Source organism: Ciconia boyciana, chromosome 5, assembly GCF_034638445.1.
Source record: "Ciconia boyciana chromosome 5, ASM3463844v1, whole genome shotgun sequence".
Classification (NCBI taxonomy): Eukaryota; Metazoa; Chordata; class Aves; order Ciconiiformes; family Ciconiidae; genus Ciconia; species Ciconia boyciana.
The window spans coordinates 55,970,543-55,989,784 of NC_132938.1; the positions used below are offsets into that span (position 1 = coordinate 55,970,543).

The 19,242-nt window shown below is 43.9% G+C and overlaps 1 protein-coding gene and 1 long non-coding RNA gene across 2 annotated transcripts; one reads left to right on the top strand and one right to left on the bottom strand.

The window, feature by feature from the left end:
• Positions 1 to 29: 29 nt before the first annotated feature.
• On the bottom strand, positions 30 to 11,699 carry LOC140651719 (alcohol dehydrogenase 1). The gene is made up of 9 exons (XM_072861544.1): positions 11,682 to 11,699; positions 8,557 to 8,658; positions 7,214 to 7,352; positions 5,046 to 5,133; positions 4,718 to 4,937; positions 3,757 to 4,017; positions 3,103 to 3,238; positions 1,613 to 1,751; positions 30 to 147 (listed from the first exon to the last, which is right to left on the bottom strand). Exons 1-9 carry the CDS (start codon positions 11,697 to 11,699, stop codon positions 123 to 125), a joined length of 1,128 nt encoding a protein of 375 aa, XP_072717645.1. The 3' UTR covers positions 30 to 122.
• Positions 9,207 to 18,876, top strand: LOC140651721 (uncharacterized). Its single transcript, XR_012042480.1, has 3 exons — positions 9,207 to 9,520; positions 16,648 to 16,749; positions 17,774 to 18,876. It is a non-coding gene; the product is annotated as an uncharacterized lncRNA (long non-coding RNA).
• The last annotated feature ends 366 nt before the right edge of the window (positions 18,877 to 19,242 follow it).

Below are 19,242 nucleotides of genomic sequence, written 5' to 3' on the forward strand. Positions count from 1 at the left end.
TTCAAGGGTGGTGGTGGTAGACCTTTCAGAAATGTCTGGGTTTGTATTTCTTATCAGTTGTATTGGAGGATAACGAAGTTTGTACTGGTGCTGAGCCATCTGCTGCTTAACAATTGGGAATCCTAAAACACCAGGACACTGCGAATACTGCAATACAAAATGACAAGTTAGTGACTGTAGAAAAGCCCCTGGGCTAACATCAGCAAAACACTGCTGTTTTCTCTGAAAATCTAGGCTATTGCTGTCAACCGGGGTACTTGTCCCTGCCCGCCCCAGCCCCAGTTTGCAGCAAAATGACAGAGCAGATGTGCAAACCTTGCTGCAGAGAATAAGATTCATGCAAGACTGCAAAGCCTTCACTCATGACGCCCAGGGCTCCTGGCAATTAATCGCCAAATACAGCCTGGGAAGTCCTTGGAGGGGGGCTTAGACACATCCTTCCAGTTACAAATGTCTCTAAGGGTAAGCTCTGAATGGTACAGCTTAATCTGGGCTGAAACACTGAAGTGTGTCACTTGGTAAAAATGGTCAGCTGCAACATGCTTCTGTCTTCAGGCTGACTCAGTATTTTAGCAAAGCTGATGGTGTCTCTGTCCTCACCATTTTCCCCTGTTTGTTACACTAAAATCTAAAACTAACATTTACAGCACATCTAAAATAAGGACAGTCAAAAAATGAAGTGCGTGCTGCATAGTTAGAACCTGAGAACAAATTTCAGGGACTAAATTCTTCTGTTACATGCTTTTTATATTTAGAGCTAGTAACACCAAAAATAACTGCTAGCAAATGACAATGAAAAGAAAGCATGAATGTAATTCTCCAGACTGGGGAAGTTATAAACAGCTAGAACTTTCAAAAAGGGTAGTCCCCACACATACTGAGATATACAAATGCATTTCCCACTTCTGCCCAGGAGAATTTTCAATTATTCCCATGGTGAATCTTGTCAAATGTCTCTGGCACACAAGACTTCTGATTTCAACACCCTATGAAAAGAGTCTGAGCTGAACTCTCAAAATATTTGAGGAACGCACGAGAGCTAAATTCTGAGTTTGCAATGTATATATACACCAAGTACTTTCCTTTTTGAAAAGCTCCGAAGTTCAAGGTAAACTACCCAGTCACTTCAGGACTAATTGCACTGGGACTCTGTTCCCTAACTCACCAGAGGAATGGTGAGTTGCTCTTCCATAGGCTGTTTCTGTGTTCCTGCTCCTTATCCTAAAACATTTCTTGGGATGTGCTGTAGCTAACCCCTGGCACTCTACAGCTTGGCGTTCCCAGGCTCCCTTGGTTGCGTGCTCTTTTCCAGTGGGTAGTGGGCAGAGCCTTCCTCATTTACGCAGTCTTTTCTCCCGCTGCCACCCAGAGTCTCTGCTCAAAGTAGAATCTGAAAGTTCCTCTGCAAGGAAAGACAGGGCCCACTGCATTTCAAAAGCTAAAGCTTTACTGGCTTTATTACTACACCTGCAACCCATGGACACACACTGGGCGAGATGAAGGGGCATAGAGGGTTGCCTTCCCCGTTCTCTGCCATGAAGTCATACCCTGTGTTACTGTACAGCTCCTTTAGGTTATTTATATAGAACCCTTACACTTAAACGATGTTTACCTCTTCCCTGTCCTTAGCAGATCAAATCCTTCATTGATTTTAGTGAAAGGAAGTGTGTGGGTTATTAATGGATCCAGAACAAATTTTTTCTTCATGTAGTCAGAAACCAGTCTAGGGACTGAATCTTTACTCTTCCAGCCTGAAAAAACCCACAGACAACGGATAATGAAACATTAAATGCTCGTGAAAACAGATAAAACTCATGGCAGCTTAAATTTCCAGATAAAATTTCTATAGCAGATAGCATGATTAAATGTTGCAGCATGTCTTTACTTTTGTAACACAGAGTGCCAGCAGGAAACATGGGATGAAGTGTAGCTATTCTACATATGACAAACCCAGTAAGTGGGTTTTTTACTGGTAGAAGACCAGTAAAAATTTGAATCTTTACAGAATCCAAACTTTCCCCCACATTAAATACTGTTTCAGCTTGTCTATTGATACATCGTCCACTAAATCACACACCATACAAAAGCCAGAATGCTGACATCCGTGTTGGTAACTGGAAACTTGATTGTCTGGTCAAAACTGGGGACATGGGGGGTAGATGTGGCTGGTTTTTTCTTACAAGCGGTATTAGATAAAGCTGTCTCAACTAGTAGGATGCCCTTCCAGAGGAACCTAATTTGTCTCTGCTATTTTATTCAGGTGTCTACTGAACACATCAGAGGAACTGGTTGTGAGTGAGAAAACCTGTTGTTGGAAGCAAGTTGTCTGTGGCCTTCAGCTTTGTGTTGAGTGAGGCAGGGCTTGCTGAGTGTGCGACTCTGCTGGGAGAGCTCAGAAGAGAGAAAGACCTGGAAGGGACTAACAGTAGCTGGCAACAGGCTGAGCTGGGGTCTGACCTATGCGGAAATCAGGTGGGTCTGACCGCCGATGTCCTCTAGGGTCCTGACTCTCCATCTCTCCTGCTCTCTCTTTTTCTTTCCCTCTCTTCCTGTCTTTTTATCCCTCTCGTTCTCCTTTATCCCTCTCCTTTCTCCCCCTCCCCTCTCCACTCCCCCGCTTATCTTTTCCTCATTTTCTCTTTTTCTCCCTTTGTCCTTTTCTCTTATCTTTCTCCTTTTCTTTCTCCTTATCTCTTTTTCTCTTCTCTATTTTTATCTCTTCTCCTCCCCCCCCTTCCCCCCCTTTTCTCTCTCTTCTTCTACCTTTCTCTTTCTCTCTCCCTTTCTTTTTTCTCATTTTTCCTCTTATGTTTTCTCCTCTTTTTCTCTATTTTTGGTCTTTTTATCTCTTCCTTTCTCTTTCTCTGCCTCTTCTTCTCTCCCACTTCTTTCCCCCTCCCTCCCTCTGTTTTTCTCTCTCCTCTCACCATTAACTAACAGTTCCCATAATTAATTCCCTTTGTGCTTCTTTGTCAGCAAAATAGCTATGAATATTCCTTCCAGTAGGATGACCTAAGCAATTAATTTAGATATATCCCATTTCATTCAAGATGATTTACAAGTTTCCCAAGCCAGTTAAACCACATCTTTCCAAGTCCTTACCTCCAAAGACGGACCCTTTCCAGGTGCGACCAGTGAAGAGGAGCATGGGGTCAAAAGTGATCTTCTGTGCTGCAGGGGGCACTCCCACAATCACACTGACTCCGTAGTTGTACTGGCAACAGGCCAAGGCTGCAGCCTGCATTTGAAACAGAGGCACACCCCAGAGTCGTGCAAGGTTTGCCACTGGGGCGCAAAAGTTGGAATCCCTTCTCCTCCTCTCAGGGCTCAGCTTGCAATTCATTTTTGGTAAGCGCAAGCACATCAAACAACTTCCATTGTATCTGCTCACACCATTGTATCTGCTGTCATGGGCTAGGTATGTCCTAGCTTTGTTCTCCTTCCCCATTTTGTCTTAGTCATTAGTGATAAGCCACTGTTGGAAAGCAGATAGGGGGCTACGTGAAATTTAGCCCGCCTGGTTAGGCCAGGGGACTACATTGAAGTTCCCTTTCCTAAGTTTTTGAGCATGCTTCTGTCCCGGCATCTCAGTGGCAGATAGCTGGACTTAACAACTTTGAAGTTAGCTTGACACTTTGCCAGTGGCTCTCAGCTCCTCATCCTCGGTGCTTAGTGGGTTAGTGAAGAGAGAGCTAACAAGTGAAGAGAGAGCTAACAAGCTAATGCCTCATTTGACCACATCTTTTGCTTGCATACCATGGTTTCAGTACGGCCGATGACCTCAAAGGAGTAGTCCACACCACAGCCAGTCATTTCGATCAACACTTCGTGAATAGGCTTCTTGAAATCTTTAGGGTTGACGCAGTCTGTGGCTCCCAGCTCTTTGGCCTTGGCAAACTTGTCGCTATTGATATCAACAGCAATGATGCGGGAAGCTCCAGCTGCCTTGCAACCCATGACAACAGAAAGGCCAACTCCTCCGAGACCAAAGATGGCACAGGTGGAGCCTGGTTCCACCTATAATAACCATATAAACATGGCATACTGTTACAGTCTAGGTAAAGTACAATGCATTTTCTTATTATCAACGTGTTTTCACTTAAGCCACTTCTTGTAATTTAGAGATTACCTGCTGAGAAGGAATTTGCACATGCATACCTACTAGTGCAGTAGCCAGCTATACTGTTATAATCCTACATGTGACTAAGATAAATTGTCCCTAAAATACATTTCTGAGACCAGGTTTTCATTATATGTCTCAGCTTCAGGTTTAGAGACACATTTTTTAAATGATGCTTTATATTCCAGTGGTGTTAAGATCTGTAGTGTCACTCCACTGGAGACAGTGCCGGCTGTAAAAGTCACATTCATGTATTGCTACCAATTATGAGTGTTGCATATATAGGCTTCCATGTATTTCTAGACTTAAGTTACAATAAAACAAATCAGCTCTGTTGTAACATTTTTCTAGGGGTGATGAAGCTATGAGAGAAAACTTACTGGATGGTAATAAGTATTTTTACAGGATTTTGAATTGAAGGCTTCTGAGTACCTTAGAGACAGAGAAACTGAAGTAGCCAAAGAACTAGTATCTTCTTTCCACCCTGAACTCAACAGAGTCTACACCTCCTGGCTGCCATGCTGATGACCTGCTTGCAGGCCACACAATCCTGGACAGACCCCATGAGATACCAGAAACACCCACCACGATACTTACCTTGGCAGTCTGCACAGCAGCCCCATAGCCAGTTGAAAATCCACAGCCAATTAGACAAACTTTTTCCAGAGGAGCAGCAGAATCAATTTTGGCTACAGCAGATTCATGCACTACTGTGTATTCAGTGAAGGTACTTGTACCAATAAAATGGTGAATTGCTTTTCCTTTACAGGTGAATCTAGTGGTGCCATCAGGCATTAATCCAGTACCTGAACCAACACTGTTTGAGAGATGACCAGAAATAATGGCAAGTGAAATCTGTTGAATGTGATCAGTTTTGTATAACTAAAAATCAAATAAGGGTTGCAGGTAACGTAGGAAAACTCACTCATTTTTATTGCACAGATTACCCTTGGTGCTTAAGCAACTGTTGCACTCCCCACACTGTGGAACAAAGAGTGGAATAACCTTGTCTCCTAGAAATAAAACAGTGATGACAGAGGATTAAAAAAGGCAAACAAGCAGCATGCAGGTAAAAACATGAAGCAAGTGTATTTAATCCCTAGGCGAATGTGCCCTAGGAGTGCAGTGGTGGTTTTATTTCCTTCTGCTGCCCTTGGAAGATAAACCATCTCTCTCTGTTATAAAGGACATAATTAGGGCAAAGTTATGACACCTAATTTCGATATGCAAAATTCCTGCTGTCTTTCATAGAATTGAGTCTGAGCTATGTCATAAAACCGTGTTAGCTACTGACATACCTGAAGTACTGATTCAGCAGTTTATTGCATCTTCTACTTAAAAGGAAAATAGTAACACACAGGTAAAGAAACTGAGATAAAAATTGACATCCACTAGGACAGCAGATTGGAGTGCCCAGATAACAGGGCTGTAAACTGTGCATACAAAGAAGGGGAAATTAAGCATTAATTTGCCAGCCCTCTTGAATCTCTTTCCTACTTGCAGTCCTATTACTGTTGCATTGGAGTAAAGGTAGGTAAAATATTTGTCAGAGAAGCAGTGACACACACACAAGCTAAGACAACATCTCTTAATTCTCTAGCACAATTACATGATTAACAAAGTAGCACATAGCTTCCCAGTGCAATTTTTTGCTGCTACACATTTTCCACAGCAACCATGTATGGTAAATCCCTAATGATCTCTAAACAGGTAATCCCTAATACAGATCGATTTGTGGTTTGGCAGTTCTAAAATGTGGCTAATCCTTGACATATTGAAAGTCAAGGGGAATCTTTGATTTCCACTAAAAAATGGAAAATGCCTACAGAACATGAAATGCCCCCACTACCCTGACCCTCAGTTAACTTAGAACTGTGACATGGGCTTAGTAATCATTCTGCTAAAGAAACTCTGCACATCTTGGAGCCTTTTTTTAGAACTTGAAGGTGTAAATTAAGCAACATCTGAGAAATGGGATTTTGTGCGTGTGTGTGTTCAGGCCTGCTGTTTCAGCTCACCTGGAAACACATGGCAGCTGGAATTAGACAACGGAGTGATTTATGAACCCAGAGGTAAGAGAAAAAGCAGTTAGAGCTATCACTGAAATTTACAATATGCATATTTGTTTGGAGTTAAAGCAGAAATCTCTGATAAAACTTTCTCTTATCATACATACCAACCTTCCTTGGACAGACTTCATACTTGTTGCCAGTATGAACAAAGACACTGGAAGTACGGAGGTGTTAAAAGTGAACTACTTAGGTATTGTAACAAACTGCCTGGATAAAATTGAGCATTTCTATGCAGATTTTGTTCACTGCATATTTTGTCTTAATAATTTAGCCCTTGTTAGAATTTGTTCAGTCCAGTAAAAGTGTATAGAAATCCTGCCTCATCTTGCAGCAGTTGGATGAAAATCAGCATCTGTCACTGACTTCTCTATCTACCCACTGTGGTTCCAAGAGAGGGTAGCAAGAGGAGCAGCTGGTCCAGAGGAGTGTCCTCAGAGCGATCCAGCCCTCAGCGAGCAGTGCTGACTCACCTGCACTGGTGCTGCACACAAGCAAAGTCTGCGGCAGGGTGGGCACCCCAGTCATGCCCTGATACTTTTAAAGTGAAGTAATTGAACACACAGACCTAAGTTCTGGTCTACTCAAGTCAATGGATTATTTAGCTGTCAGGAGAATTAAAAGGTGCTTTGACATGTTGTAAGTCCTCTGCCTTACTCTTGAGAGACATTAGCTGTGTAAACTGTGTTTAAAGAACCTGCAGCTAATACCTGATTTCCTATGACCAACAGCAAAGAATCTATGTTCCTAATCCCATAACAGGAAAAGCGCTATGTAGGTGGAAAGCAAGCTGCAGATGTTTTAGCCAAAACCAAAAGAAATTGAATAGAAAATCTGAAAATAAATCAAGATTGGGAACACAGAAAGATGGAAACAGCACGTAGTGTCCTTTAAGGTATCCTTGAAAAAACTAAAAGTTGGAACATTTTCCTCTGCAATACAAGTACTCACGCATGTAATCATCTTTGACTTAACCAGGAGCTGGAAACTCAGCACAGGGGCTGTGTTCAGTGCTGTTTCATACCTGGTTTGATCGAAGTTACTCCCTGCCCAACACTCTCCACAACACCAGCTGCTTCATGCCCAAGAATTATTGGAAAAGGCATAACCAGTCCACCAGTTATCACATGGTCATCAGAGCGACAGATCCCTGTGGCCATGATCTGATTTAGAGGAAAGAGAGGAATATTTCAGTATTTAACTATGTCATGTCATGTGCGGAAGTGAAATGATGTCATATATTTGGAGAAGTCACTTGCTTCCCTCCAAAGTCACATATGCACACAGTAAATCTACAGGTAAAACACTTTTGGTTGTGTGATTCATGATTTTCATGGTTTGTATTAGTCTTTAATCTACAAAGCAAGGCTCCTTTGTGAATGTTTGCTATGCGCTACTGAGTTCTATAGGGAGTCTCGTTGATTATCTGGCAGAACCAACGTTCCAGTAATACAATTACGTATGAAGAACAGAATAAAATAAATTATTCCTAATATTTATATATAAATACATAAATAGAAAAAGGTTGTAATATTATAGAAATATTACAAAATTATGTAAATATAAATTAACTAGCACATATTATTTATAAACATAGAAATATATATATTTATATTCCTTATGTTTAGATTATATTGCAATATATCATATAATAGATGTTATATAAAATATGTATTATACAAGGATATAATATTATCTATAATTACATTATAATTATATATTATTTATATATTTAAATGTATATGTTATATATACAAAAATTTAGGCTACACATAGTATTTTATATCACATTTTGCCTTTTCTTGCAGGTAGGGCAGCAGTAGTTCTTTTGAAAAATTCAGGTATGTCTTTACAACTTTTATTCTGACAAATGGAGTTTGTCAACCCCATGAGAGGGCTCTCCTCACTTGTGTTACCCTTGAAACTGCTCTAAAATGAAAACAGCTGCTGAATTCCACTGAGAAAGTTCCTGAAATGTAACAGATGCTCAATACCCAGTTAGAAAAGGAAGCTCCCACCCCTACTGAGCTATCTCCTGGCACAGATTCAAACAAAGTAAAAGAGAATTTCTTGCTCCACACTATAGGAGATTCAGATTTTTGCCTTGTACTGTAATTTTTTCAGCCTATGAGAAGCACAGGTGTCTTAGTAAACAAAAAACCTAACCCTGAAAACTTTTTTTTTTTAAAAGAACATCATGATCAAATTTAGGACTTTGAAACATGTTCCATAGGAGCTCACTGAACAGTAACTACTCACCTAGTGAATGTTTTCCAACTGGATCCTAAAAATCTATAGAAATAATTCTGATAAACAGCAAGATAGAATGCAAGTCATAACAATTGTTTTAAATTTCATTTTTAGTACCTTTATGCGAACTTCATGTGCTTTTGGTGGGGCAACTTCCACTTCCTCAATAGAAAACGGTTTATTGGCTTCCCACATTACTGCTGCTTTGCATTTAATAACCTGCAAACAGAGCAAAGAAAAAGGGGATGGCACTTGCATTTGCAAGTCACCACACAGACAGATTCCTACATTTTTGCATGTGAAATTCCTGCTCATATTTGGGGGAGGAGAGGGAAAACTACAGGAAAAAAAACCCAAACCCAAAACACAACAAAAAAGCCAACGCTAAAGCACAGTGTAAGCCCATTCTTTTCCCCCCACCAAGATCATGTCTGACTTTGTTCATATTTCTGTCATATGACATTTTCAGCAACATGTATAATAGTCTCCTAGGACAACTGGATACCTTATCCATCCTCATTGCTCCTTCTCTGTTTCTAACTTTCTTGGAGGATTATTTTTGCCGTGTTGGATTACTGGTGTATATCTGTGTCTTCTTGGAGACGGCACACTAAATGATGCCATATATCAGGTTGTGATAAAGTCTGTATTGCCTAGAACTGCCTGTGTCGGGAACTGACAAAATTACAAAAAATGGAATTCAGAGCCTAATACAGGTTTATAAATGTTTTATTACAGCCCAAGTTCAGGCATGAGGTGATGGCTGAGAGGACACCTATGTAAAATGACGTAGCACCATGCAGAAGTAATCTGGAAGAAGCAACACTGCCTTTAGTGCAAGATTATCTGTGCTAAGGTACCTTGCTTCTCAAAAGGGATATTTAACTCAGGTGGGGTTACTCCCAATACCCAAGACAGCTTTTTTTGTCTGTTAGGCTAAAGCTTGTCCATTAGCTCCGCAGGCTTTGTCCAGGTGCTGATGGGCCTCTGGGCTCCTCTGATCATCTGCCACTGAGAGAAGAATGCACTCAGAAGAGAGAGGAGCATTGTCCACTCCTCATCCCAGGCCCTCGGACAGAAGGTAGCCCCAGTTTCCACCCTGCAAGCTCACTCCTAGTGTATTCAAAGGTAGTGGGGCCTCTCTGTCCCTGTATTCATTCCTGTTCTTCCTTGGTGGTCTCTGCCCATCCCAGAGCTTTAAATGACTCCAGGCGCTGGAATATGATTTTCCATGGTCACCCTTGTGGGTGACACTCTATTAAGTCCTCAGTGACTCAGTTAAGTCCTACTGACTGCAAGCATTCAGGTGGCATTATCTTGAGAGAGAAATGGAGGCGAATCAAGTCCACAATGCAAGAAGTTTAGCACATGCACAAGTATCCTGCGTGACTGGGACCCTGGGACTGGGACAACTTAACACCAGTGTGCTGCAAAGTTCTCACAGGAAAAAAAAATAAAGCAACTTCTTAGTATCAAAGCTTTTGAAGTAGAAGTAGAAATAATGTCTAATTATAAACAAATTGTCAACTGGTAACAAAGAAAATAATTACTAGGAAATACCAAACATATGAAATAAAATAGCGCACTTTCAGCAGCCAGACCCAAAGTGGGAATGAGCACAATGCTTTGAAAAAGACAGACTCGGGAGAGGTCTGCACTAAATTTAACGTTTCAAGTGTCAAATGCAAGCGTGATTAGTAAAAAATTCACAAGTGAGGCCAAAGATCACATTTTAAAGGGCCACATTTTCTAGGAAACTTACTTTAAAAAAAAAAAAGGCTTATGCATTTATACTGTATCCCACATAGCACAATAATGATTTCGCAACTTGCACATGCAAAGCACACGTAGTGTTTATAAGAAAAAAGGTAGCCAAGAACTGGGATTGCTGAGAACAAATAAATCTCTCCTACAATTAGACACTGGTTAACTATGTATTGTTCTGATGGCTGAGTCCCTGTGAACTTTTACCAACTATAACAGGATCCCACAGATGCACCACCAGCACACTGTCACCCATTTCATCTATTAAGGCAAGCACTAGCTGGAGTCACAAGGTTTTCTTTTCTGCTCCTGTGTTCTACCAGCCTTACAAGTTACTGCAGCAGGGAGAGGGTAGGTGTAGAAAAACACCCTTTTACAGAGTGTAAGGATTATGCTGCTTGGTCACGTAAACTGCATGGTAACTCATCTATTACTCCAAGATAAACAAAGTAAAACAAGGCAGTTTAGTTACATCACAAGACTTCATTTATCATGCTCAGTTCAAGGCTGGGCGGAGGACTGAACTTAGTGAATTCACCTATAAGTGAACTACAATTAATTTTCCACTTGCGGTATCTCAGAGTTAAAGAGAGCATTATTTTATTTTCTCTTGTTTTGTTTGGTTTTAAAATAGTGAAGACAGCTGGCAGTAACAGCAAGCAATCCTGGTACTTTCTTAAGGCACATTCCAGCAAGGTACATGCCTTCAGTCACTTTCCACCTCTGGGTTCCTGTCCATTGACCTCTCTTGCATGTCTCTGGGTGTATGTTAGCATCGCTCAGGTAGTGCAAGAAGCAACATATACCGTCTTCAGCAGTGGTATTAACCAACATCTCTCTTGTCACTTACTTTCTAGCAAAGACGTAAATACTCATTTCAGTCCCAGCTCAGTACTGCATTGCATGTGATAGTTACTTTTGATCTTCATTGTCTTAACCCCCAGACTTGTTATACACATATTCAAATTTAATGACTGTCCTAACATCAGCACGATTACACTCTGAAATTTAACACAATATTAACTATTTTTTTTAGAAAGCAAAAGGATATGACTTACTTATAAAGAAGCTAAAAATAGTTTAAACCACTGTGGGATCTCAGAATGGAAACTGATAGAGCTGATCAATATATTGATCTGAACACTTACTACATTGTATCATATTTTAAACTGTCCAATCAGAGATTAAAAATAGTTTGCTAACTGTGAGGGGAGGTTATTCTTATTCTGGTGCTGTTATATTATGTTGCCTCAGTGTTTAAAAAAATAAATAAATTATTGCCTTGAAGAGTGTAACAACCATTTCCTAGGAGAGTACAGTGGCCTGCAAGTAAAGGCAGCTCTCCTGTACCAGCTTCCTCCTAAAATCTCATCTGTGCTATACCACCAGGACTTACAGTGCTCCTGCAAAGAAATTGCATTTAAAAATGCATTACTCAGCTGCAGCAAAGAAAATTTCTAGTATAAACTTTTGCTTACTTTGCCTGCCATGCTCATGTTGACCGGTGTGTCTGTTTCCAATCTTGCCACCACTGATTTCTTGCACCAAGAATTCAGTCAGCTGCAAAGCAATCACGTTGCTGATACCACAAGTCCTGTCCAATATGCTGGACGCCAGTCTTGTGAAGTGCTCCTGCAAGTACACTGCTCTGACCTTTTAGCCAAGCCTCCCAGCTCAGAGACCCACCCCTTATCAGCCAAAGCGCTAGAATGAAAATAAACCACCCATCTGCTGAAACCTCACTCTTTACAGCACCTCTGTCTTCCTGATTCCTTTGTCAGGCTCTTCTCTACCCTTCTTGCATCCCACCTATGGCTACCCTCAACACCACAGAAGAAAGCAAAAGTCCTGGCTGGAAGCTGTCCCCTCTTTCCACCTCCCTGGGAGGCTGCCCTCCAAACCCACTGCTCTCAGTGGCACTGTAGGTGCAAAAAGAAAAGGAGAGAGTGGCTCTTCAATTCACAGCAGCAGGGACACAGTGAGAACATGAAGGCTTTGCTGAATTACTTTGGTGACACTCATAAGAGCTCAGATGATATATCAAAACATGCTATTGTGCAAGCTGCTTAAGAAATATACACCATCTGGCTGCGGCTGTACCTGCTCCTGATTCCTTAGTTTTACAGTCCAGCTACTCATTAATCTGTTGGAATGGCTTTCAGTGAACAGTAACCAAGGACGTGCCAATCATGCTGATGGGAAAACAAAAATCAGTAAGTCAGCAAGAAGTGCTGTGAGATGATGCACATTTCTTACCATGTGCAACACCCTGCTCAATTTGTGAGTTATTGCCTGACCCGTTGGTTCCACCAACACCCACAAGTGCAGGCCCCATCATGCTCATGTGCCCATGTACTTACCCTCTCCTGGCACAACATCCTGGTGCGAGGGATTGGGTGGCAGTCAGCACTGCATGCCTTTGCTGTGGCTTTCAAGCCTCATCTATTTTCAAAGTATGCCCAGCATTCTGAAATCAAGATTTTTCCTTCAGAAACAAGCAAAAAAGAGATAAGATACTGCATATAACCTGACTAGTAGTTACTAAGTACAGCGCTCTCTCAGGTTTACCTGTATGACTGTAATTAATTTAAGAAGGGGTACACAGGAAGAGACGCGGTAGACATATGTAACCTCAGGCAGGTACTTCAGGGACAGCACGATGTTCTAGTGGTCTGAGACTCAACTCCAGCCTGCCAGGGATGCGAGCTGTGTTTGGCCAGGGCTAGAAGAACAGAGGTCAAGACCCCCTGCTAAACAATTTCAAAGACCCACAGAACACAAAGGCAAGTCTGGCCTGAGGCTTCCTACAGAAAAAGGCTAACAGAGTCCACAGATGGTGACCTGTCTTCCATCTGGGGAATGGCAGACTTCATGGTATTCATCCATACAGTCTGCTCTGCTCTTTTGAAACTAAGTTCCTCTCCCCAGCCCCCCAAGACTTCATAGAATCACAGAATCATTTAGGTTGGAAAAGACCTTTAAGATCATGGAGTCCAACTGTTAACCTAGCACTGCCAAGTCCCCCACTAAACCATGTCCCTAAGCACCACATCTACATGTCTTTTAAATACCTCCAGGGATGGTGACTCAACCACTTCCCTGGGCAGCCTGTTCCAATGCTTGACAACCCTTTTGGTGAAGAAATTTTTCCTAATATCCAATCTAAACCTCCCCTGGTGCAACTTGAGGCCATCTCCTCTTGTCCCATGGCTTGTGACTTGGGAGAAGAGACCAACACCCACCTCTCTACAGCCTCCTTTCAGGTAGTTGGAGAGAGCAATAAGGTCTCCCCTCAGCCTCCGCTTCTCCAGGCTAAACAAGCCCAGTTCCCTCAGCCGCTCCTCATCAGACTTGTTCTCCAGACCCTTCACCAGCTTCATTGCCCTTCTTTGGACACACTCCAGCACCTCAATGTCTCTCTTGTAGTGAGGGGCCCAAAACTGAACACAGTATTCGAGGTGCAGCCTCACCAGTGCTGAGTACAAAGGGACAATCACTTCCCTACTCCTGCTGGCCGCGTTATTCCCGATACAAGCCAGGATGCCATTGGCTTTCTTGGCCACCTGGGCACACTGCCAGCTCACGTTCAGCCGGCTGTCAACCAGCACCCTCAGGTCCTTTTCTGCCAGGCAGCTTTCCAGACACTCTTCCCCAAGCCGGTAGCGTTGCATGGGGTTGTTGTGGCCCAAGTGCAGGACCTGGCACTTGGCCTTGTTGAACCTCATACAGTTGGCCCCAGCCCATCAATCCAGCCTGTCCAGGTCCCTCTGTAGAGGGACCAACTTGCTGTCATCTGCAAACTTACTGAGGGTGCATTCGATCCCTTCATCCAGATCATTGATAAAGATATTAAACAAGACTGGCCCCAAAACTGAGCCCTAGGGAACACTGCTTGTGACTGGCCGCCAACTGGATTTAACTCCGTTCACCACCACTCTTTGGGCCCGGCCATCCAGACAGTTTTTTTAACCCAGTGAAGAGTACGCCCATCCAAGCCATGAGCAGCCAGTTTCTCCAGGAGAATGCTGTGGGAAACCGTGTCAAAGGCTTTACTAAAGTCTAGGTAGATAACATCCACAGCCTTTCCCTCATCCACTAAGCGGGTCACCTTGTGATAGAAGGAGATCAAGTTGGTCAAGCAGGACCTGCCTTTCATAAACCCATGCTGACTGGGCCTGATCACCTGGTTGTCCTGTACGTGCCAAGTGATGCCACTCAAAGATTATCTGCTCCATCAGCTTCCCCAGCACCAAGGTCAGGCTGACAGGTCTGTAGTTCCCTGATCCTCCTTCCAGCCCTTCTTGTAGATGGGTGTCACATTTGCTAACCTCCAGTCAACTGGGACCTCCCTGGTTAGCCAGGACTGCTGGTAAATGACACAAAGTGGCTTGGTGAACACTTCTGCCAGCTCCCTCAGTACCCTCGGGTGGATCCTATCCAGCCCCATAGACTTGTGTGTGTCTAAGTGGTGTAGCAGGTGACTAACCATTTCTCCTTGGATTAGGGGGGCTTCATTCTGCTCCCTGTCCCTGTCTTCCAGCGCCAGGGGCTAGGTACCCCAAAACCAACTGGTGTTACTATTAAAGACTGAGGCAAAGAAGGCTTTAGGTATCTCAGCCTTTTCCTCATCCTTTGTCACTATGCTTCCCCCTCACGTCCAATAAAGGATGGAGATTCTCCTTAGCCCTCCTTTTGTTGCTAATGTATTTATAGAAACATTTTTTATTGTCTTGTACAGCAGTAGCCAGATTAAGTTCTAGGTGGGCTTTGGCCCTTCTAATTTTCTCCCTGCATAACCTCACAACATCCTTGTAGTCTTCCTGAGTTGCCTGCCCCTTCTTCCAAAGGCCATAAACTCTCCTTTTTCTCCCGAGTTCCAGCCAAAGCTCTCTGTTCAGCCAGGCTGGTTGTCTTCTCCGCTGGCTCGTCTTTCGGCACATGGGGACGGCCTGCTCCTGCGCCTTTAAGATTTCCTTCTTGAAGAATGCCCAGCCTTCCTGGACTCCTTTGCCCTTCAGGACTGCCTCCCAGGGGACTCTGTCGACCAGTGTCCTGAACAGGCCAAAGTCTCCCCTCCGGAAGTCCTGCTGTCCTCCTGGGGGTAGGCAGTTCTGCTGACTCCCCTCCTGACTTCTCCAAGAATCGAAAACTCCAGCATTTTGTGATCGCTGTGCCCGAGACAGCCTCCAACCATCACATCATCCAGTGTAATACAGTGTATTACAGTGTAATAACATATTTTTCCTTTATATAGCAGTGGTCATAATTAATCTCTCTTGCTGCTTCTTGAGAGTAGAGATCTACAGATGCCACAGAAATTTTGCCTGCTAAGGTCATCTCAAAGTTCATAGGGAAACTAATTTCATAAATGTATTGATTTATGATAATGCTGCAGATAAGCTATGACTGCTCACAGTATAGCAGATACTACACGTTGTGCTTACATACCTTCTGAACTGTATAGTCTTTGTGGCACATCTAAGGTAGAGGAACCTCAGATAAGCCTTGTGTTGGCCAAACTCACACATGGACATTATGACTCTAACCGCGTTGCTTTTATCTAGATGGAAGTAACAAATGATTTCTTCTGCATATTGCTTACAGTAATGAGCTGACAAAATATATTGTTTGGTTATACAAAATTGGCCAGTTTAACTTGTATTCTCCCTCAAGAAGTTGCTTGAACATGGGCTTGTTCTGAGCCACCTTGCTCTGAGCCCCTTTTCCCACCAGCCAGCCAGCAGAGACCTCATGCTGCAACCCTGACACATCAGTTGGGAAAGACCATACATATGGATGGCCAACCTCAAAAACCAAAAAAAGACTCATTCCTCTCCCAGCTAAAGGAAAATCTGCTCCCTGACTCCCTGCACACCCCATATACCCATACATCTCTGACCTGAGAGTGGAGTGATGGCTGAAGACCTCAGAGCAGAAGGCTGGGCACCTCTGGGAAAGTGTAGGCAATACCACTATCACAGAGGATGCCTTGTCATGTCAAGTTGAAAATTTGTGGGGTGTGGTGCAATTAAAAGAGTGGTAGTGTAACACGAAATGTCAACACAAAAATAATGTATATAAAAAACCCTCTAAATTCTCCCAGTAAGGCCTTCAAGGTAAAAGACACATTCTGTGTACTCTGCATCAAAATACATCCAAAACAACATGACTTACCTTCCTGTAAATGTGCTGACAGTTCTACAAAGCCTCAGGAGGTAAGACCTAGTGACTTGCACTTCCTAGAAAAACTTGTATCACAATGAAGTATTTATAGTCCAGTTTGTTCCTTGACAGTTATCTTTCTCCTTTCCTCCTTTCTTCTAAAGTTCCCATCCCTTTTCCTTATTGGTCTCTTCTCTGATCCCTTTATGTTTCCTTTCCCCTCAAAATTCCCCTCATCTCTTTAGCAATATATACATCAAGTCCATGAAATGTTTTTTTCAGGGAATGGAGCTGAGGACATCTGGAAACCATCTCCTTTGGCCAGAGTGGGTACCTCCAACTGGGAACACTGGACAGTGGATCCTGTCTGCAGCCTATGCAGGGGTAGGTGGCACGGTCTTTAGGAAGAAGGTGGCAAGAAAAAGGACTGCACATGGTGCCAGTGAAACACGAGCTGACTTGCGTAACTATGTTGCAGAAGCTGCATTATTTGCATTGCTCTGCCAGATTGCTCAAGATGCCCAGGTTCGAGGTGTACAGCGGCCCTGGCACGCAGGGAAAGTACAGTGCCGCCCCTTTATGATTTGCTCACACAGGCCCTCAGGCTCAATGCTTTGCTCTGATACTTGCCAGAAAAGACTTAACTGATCCCTAGACCCCATTCTCTCCCCTTTTAGGGCAGTTCACTATGAAGATAACTTTTCTTTATGCTTATCTATGTATTGTATTCCTTCTTATGCAATTAAAATGTGATACTGTTGTGGTTTAGCCCCACTAGGCAATTAAGTACCACACAGCTGCTTGCTCACCCTCTCCCCCTCCCCAGTGGGATGGGGGAGAGAATCGGAAGAGCAAAAGTAAGAAAACTCGTGGGTTGAGATAAGAACAGTTTAATAATTGGAAAAAAAAATTAATAATAATAAATTGTAATGAGAAGGAAAACAACAAGAGAGTGAGAGAGGAACAAAACCCATGAAAAAAAACAAGTGATACAACCGCTCACCACCCACTGACCGATGCCCAGCCCGTCCCTGAGCAGCGATCCCTGCCCCCCAGCCAACTCCCCCAGTTTATATACTGGGCATGACGCCATATGGTATGACATAGCCCTTTGGCCAGTTTGGGTCAGCTGTCCTGGCTGTGCCCCCTCCCAGCTTCTTGTGCACCCGGCAGAGCATGGGAAGCTGAAAAGTCCTTGACTGGTGTAAGCACTGCTTAGCTACAACTAAAACATCAGTGTGTTATCAGCATTATTCTCATCCTAAATCCAAAACACAGCACTGTACCAGCTACTAGGAAGAAAATTAACTCTATCCCAGCTGAAACCAGGACAGATACGCAATTCCTTTATCAGCTTTTTATCTCACTTTGTCCAACTAGACGTGTGGCACTAATATTCTCTCTCCAGTGACTTCTTAACCTCAGCAGATCCCAGTGAAATCTAACGACAGAGGCAGAAGAGAAAGAAGGACGTTGGAGTTGTTAATGGCTGGTGAGCTTGCACCCAGAAGAAGTCATCAGCGAACAAAGGCCCGTTCATGCAACTCCAGGTTGTCTTTACTTGAGGACTGTAGCTTGGGCAAAGGACATAAAACACTGACCATGCTCAGCAGATTGTAGCCATAGTGTATTGGGTTTGCATGGCAAGGTTTTGGTAGCGGGTGGGCTACAGGGGTGGCTTCTGTGAGAAGCTGCTAGAAGCTTCCCCCATGTCTGACAGAGCCAATGCCAGCTGGCTCCAAGAGGGACCCGCTGCTGGCCAAGGCCGAGCCCATCAGCGACGCTGGTAGCGCCTCTGGGATAACCTAGCTAAGAAGGGTAAAAAGAAAACTGTGCAACTGCAGCCAAAGAGAGAAGTGAGAATATGTGAGAGGAACAGCTCTGCAGACACCAAGGCCAATGAAGAAGGAGGGGGAGGAGGTGCTCCAGGCACCAGAGCAGAGATTCCCCTGCAGCCTGTGGTGAAGACCATGGTGAGGCAGGCTGTCCCCCTGCAGCCCATGGAGGTTAAGGGTGGAGCAGATATCCACCTGCAGCCCATGGAGGACCCCATGCTGGAGCAGGTGGATACCCAAAGGAGGCTGTGATCCTGTGGGAAGCCCACGCTGGAGGAGGCTCCTGGCAGGACCTGTGGCCCCATGGAGAAAGGAGCCCACGCTGGAGCAGGTTTCCTGGCAGGACTTGTGACCCCATGGGGGACTCACGCTGGAGCAGTCTGTTTCTGAAGGACTGCACCCTGTGGAATGGGACCATGCTGGAGTGGTTCGTGAAGAACTGCAGCCTGTGGGAAGGACTCATGTTGGAGAAGTTCATGGAGGACTGTCTCCCATGGGAGGGACCCCACACTGGAGCAGGGGAAGAGCGTGAAGAGTCCTCCCCCTGAGGAGGAAGGAGCAGCAGAGATGTGTGATGAACTGACCGCAACCCCCATTCCCCGTCCCCCTGCGCCGCTGGAGGGGAGGAGGTAGAGAAATCAGAAGTGAAGTTAAGCCTGGGAAGAAGGCAGGGGTGGGGGGAAGGTGTTTTAAGATGTAGTTTTTATTTTCTCATTACCTCACCCCAATTTCATTGGTAATAAATTAAACTAATTTCCCCAAGTTGAGTCTGTTTTGCCTGTGACAGTAACTGCTGAATGATCCCTCCTTGCCCTTATCTCGACCCACAAGCCTTTTTTTGTATTTTCTCTCCCCTGCCCAGCTGAGGAGGGGAGTGATAGAGCGGCTTTGGTGGGCACCTGGTGTCCAGCCAAGGTCAACCCACCACACATAGCTACAGTTTCTGACTACAGGTGCTTCTAATGGAAGGTGGTTCTTTACTTCCACTTCACAGGCAGTACAGCCTGCTTCCCACTCCTCAGTCCTATCAGAGCTGATCAGC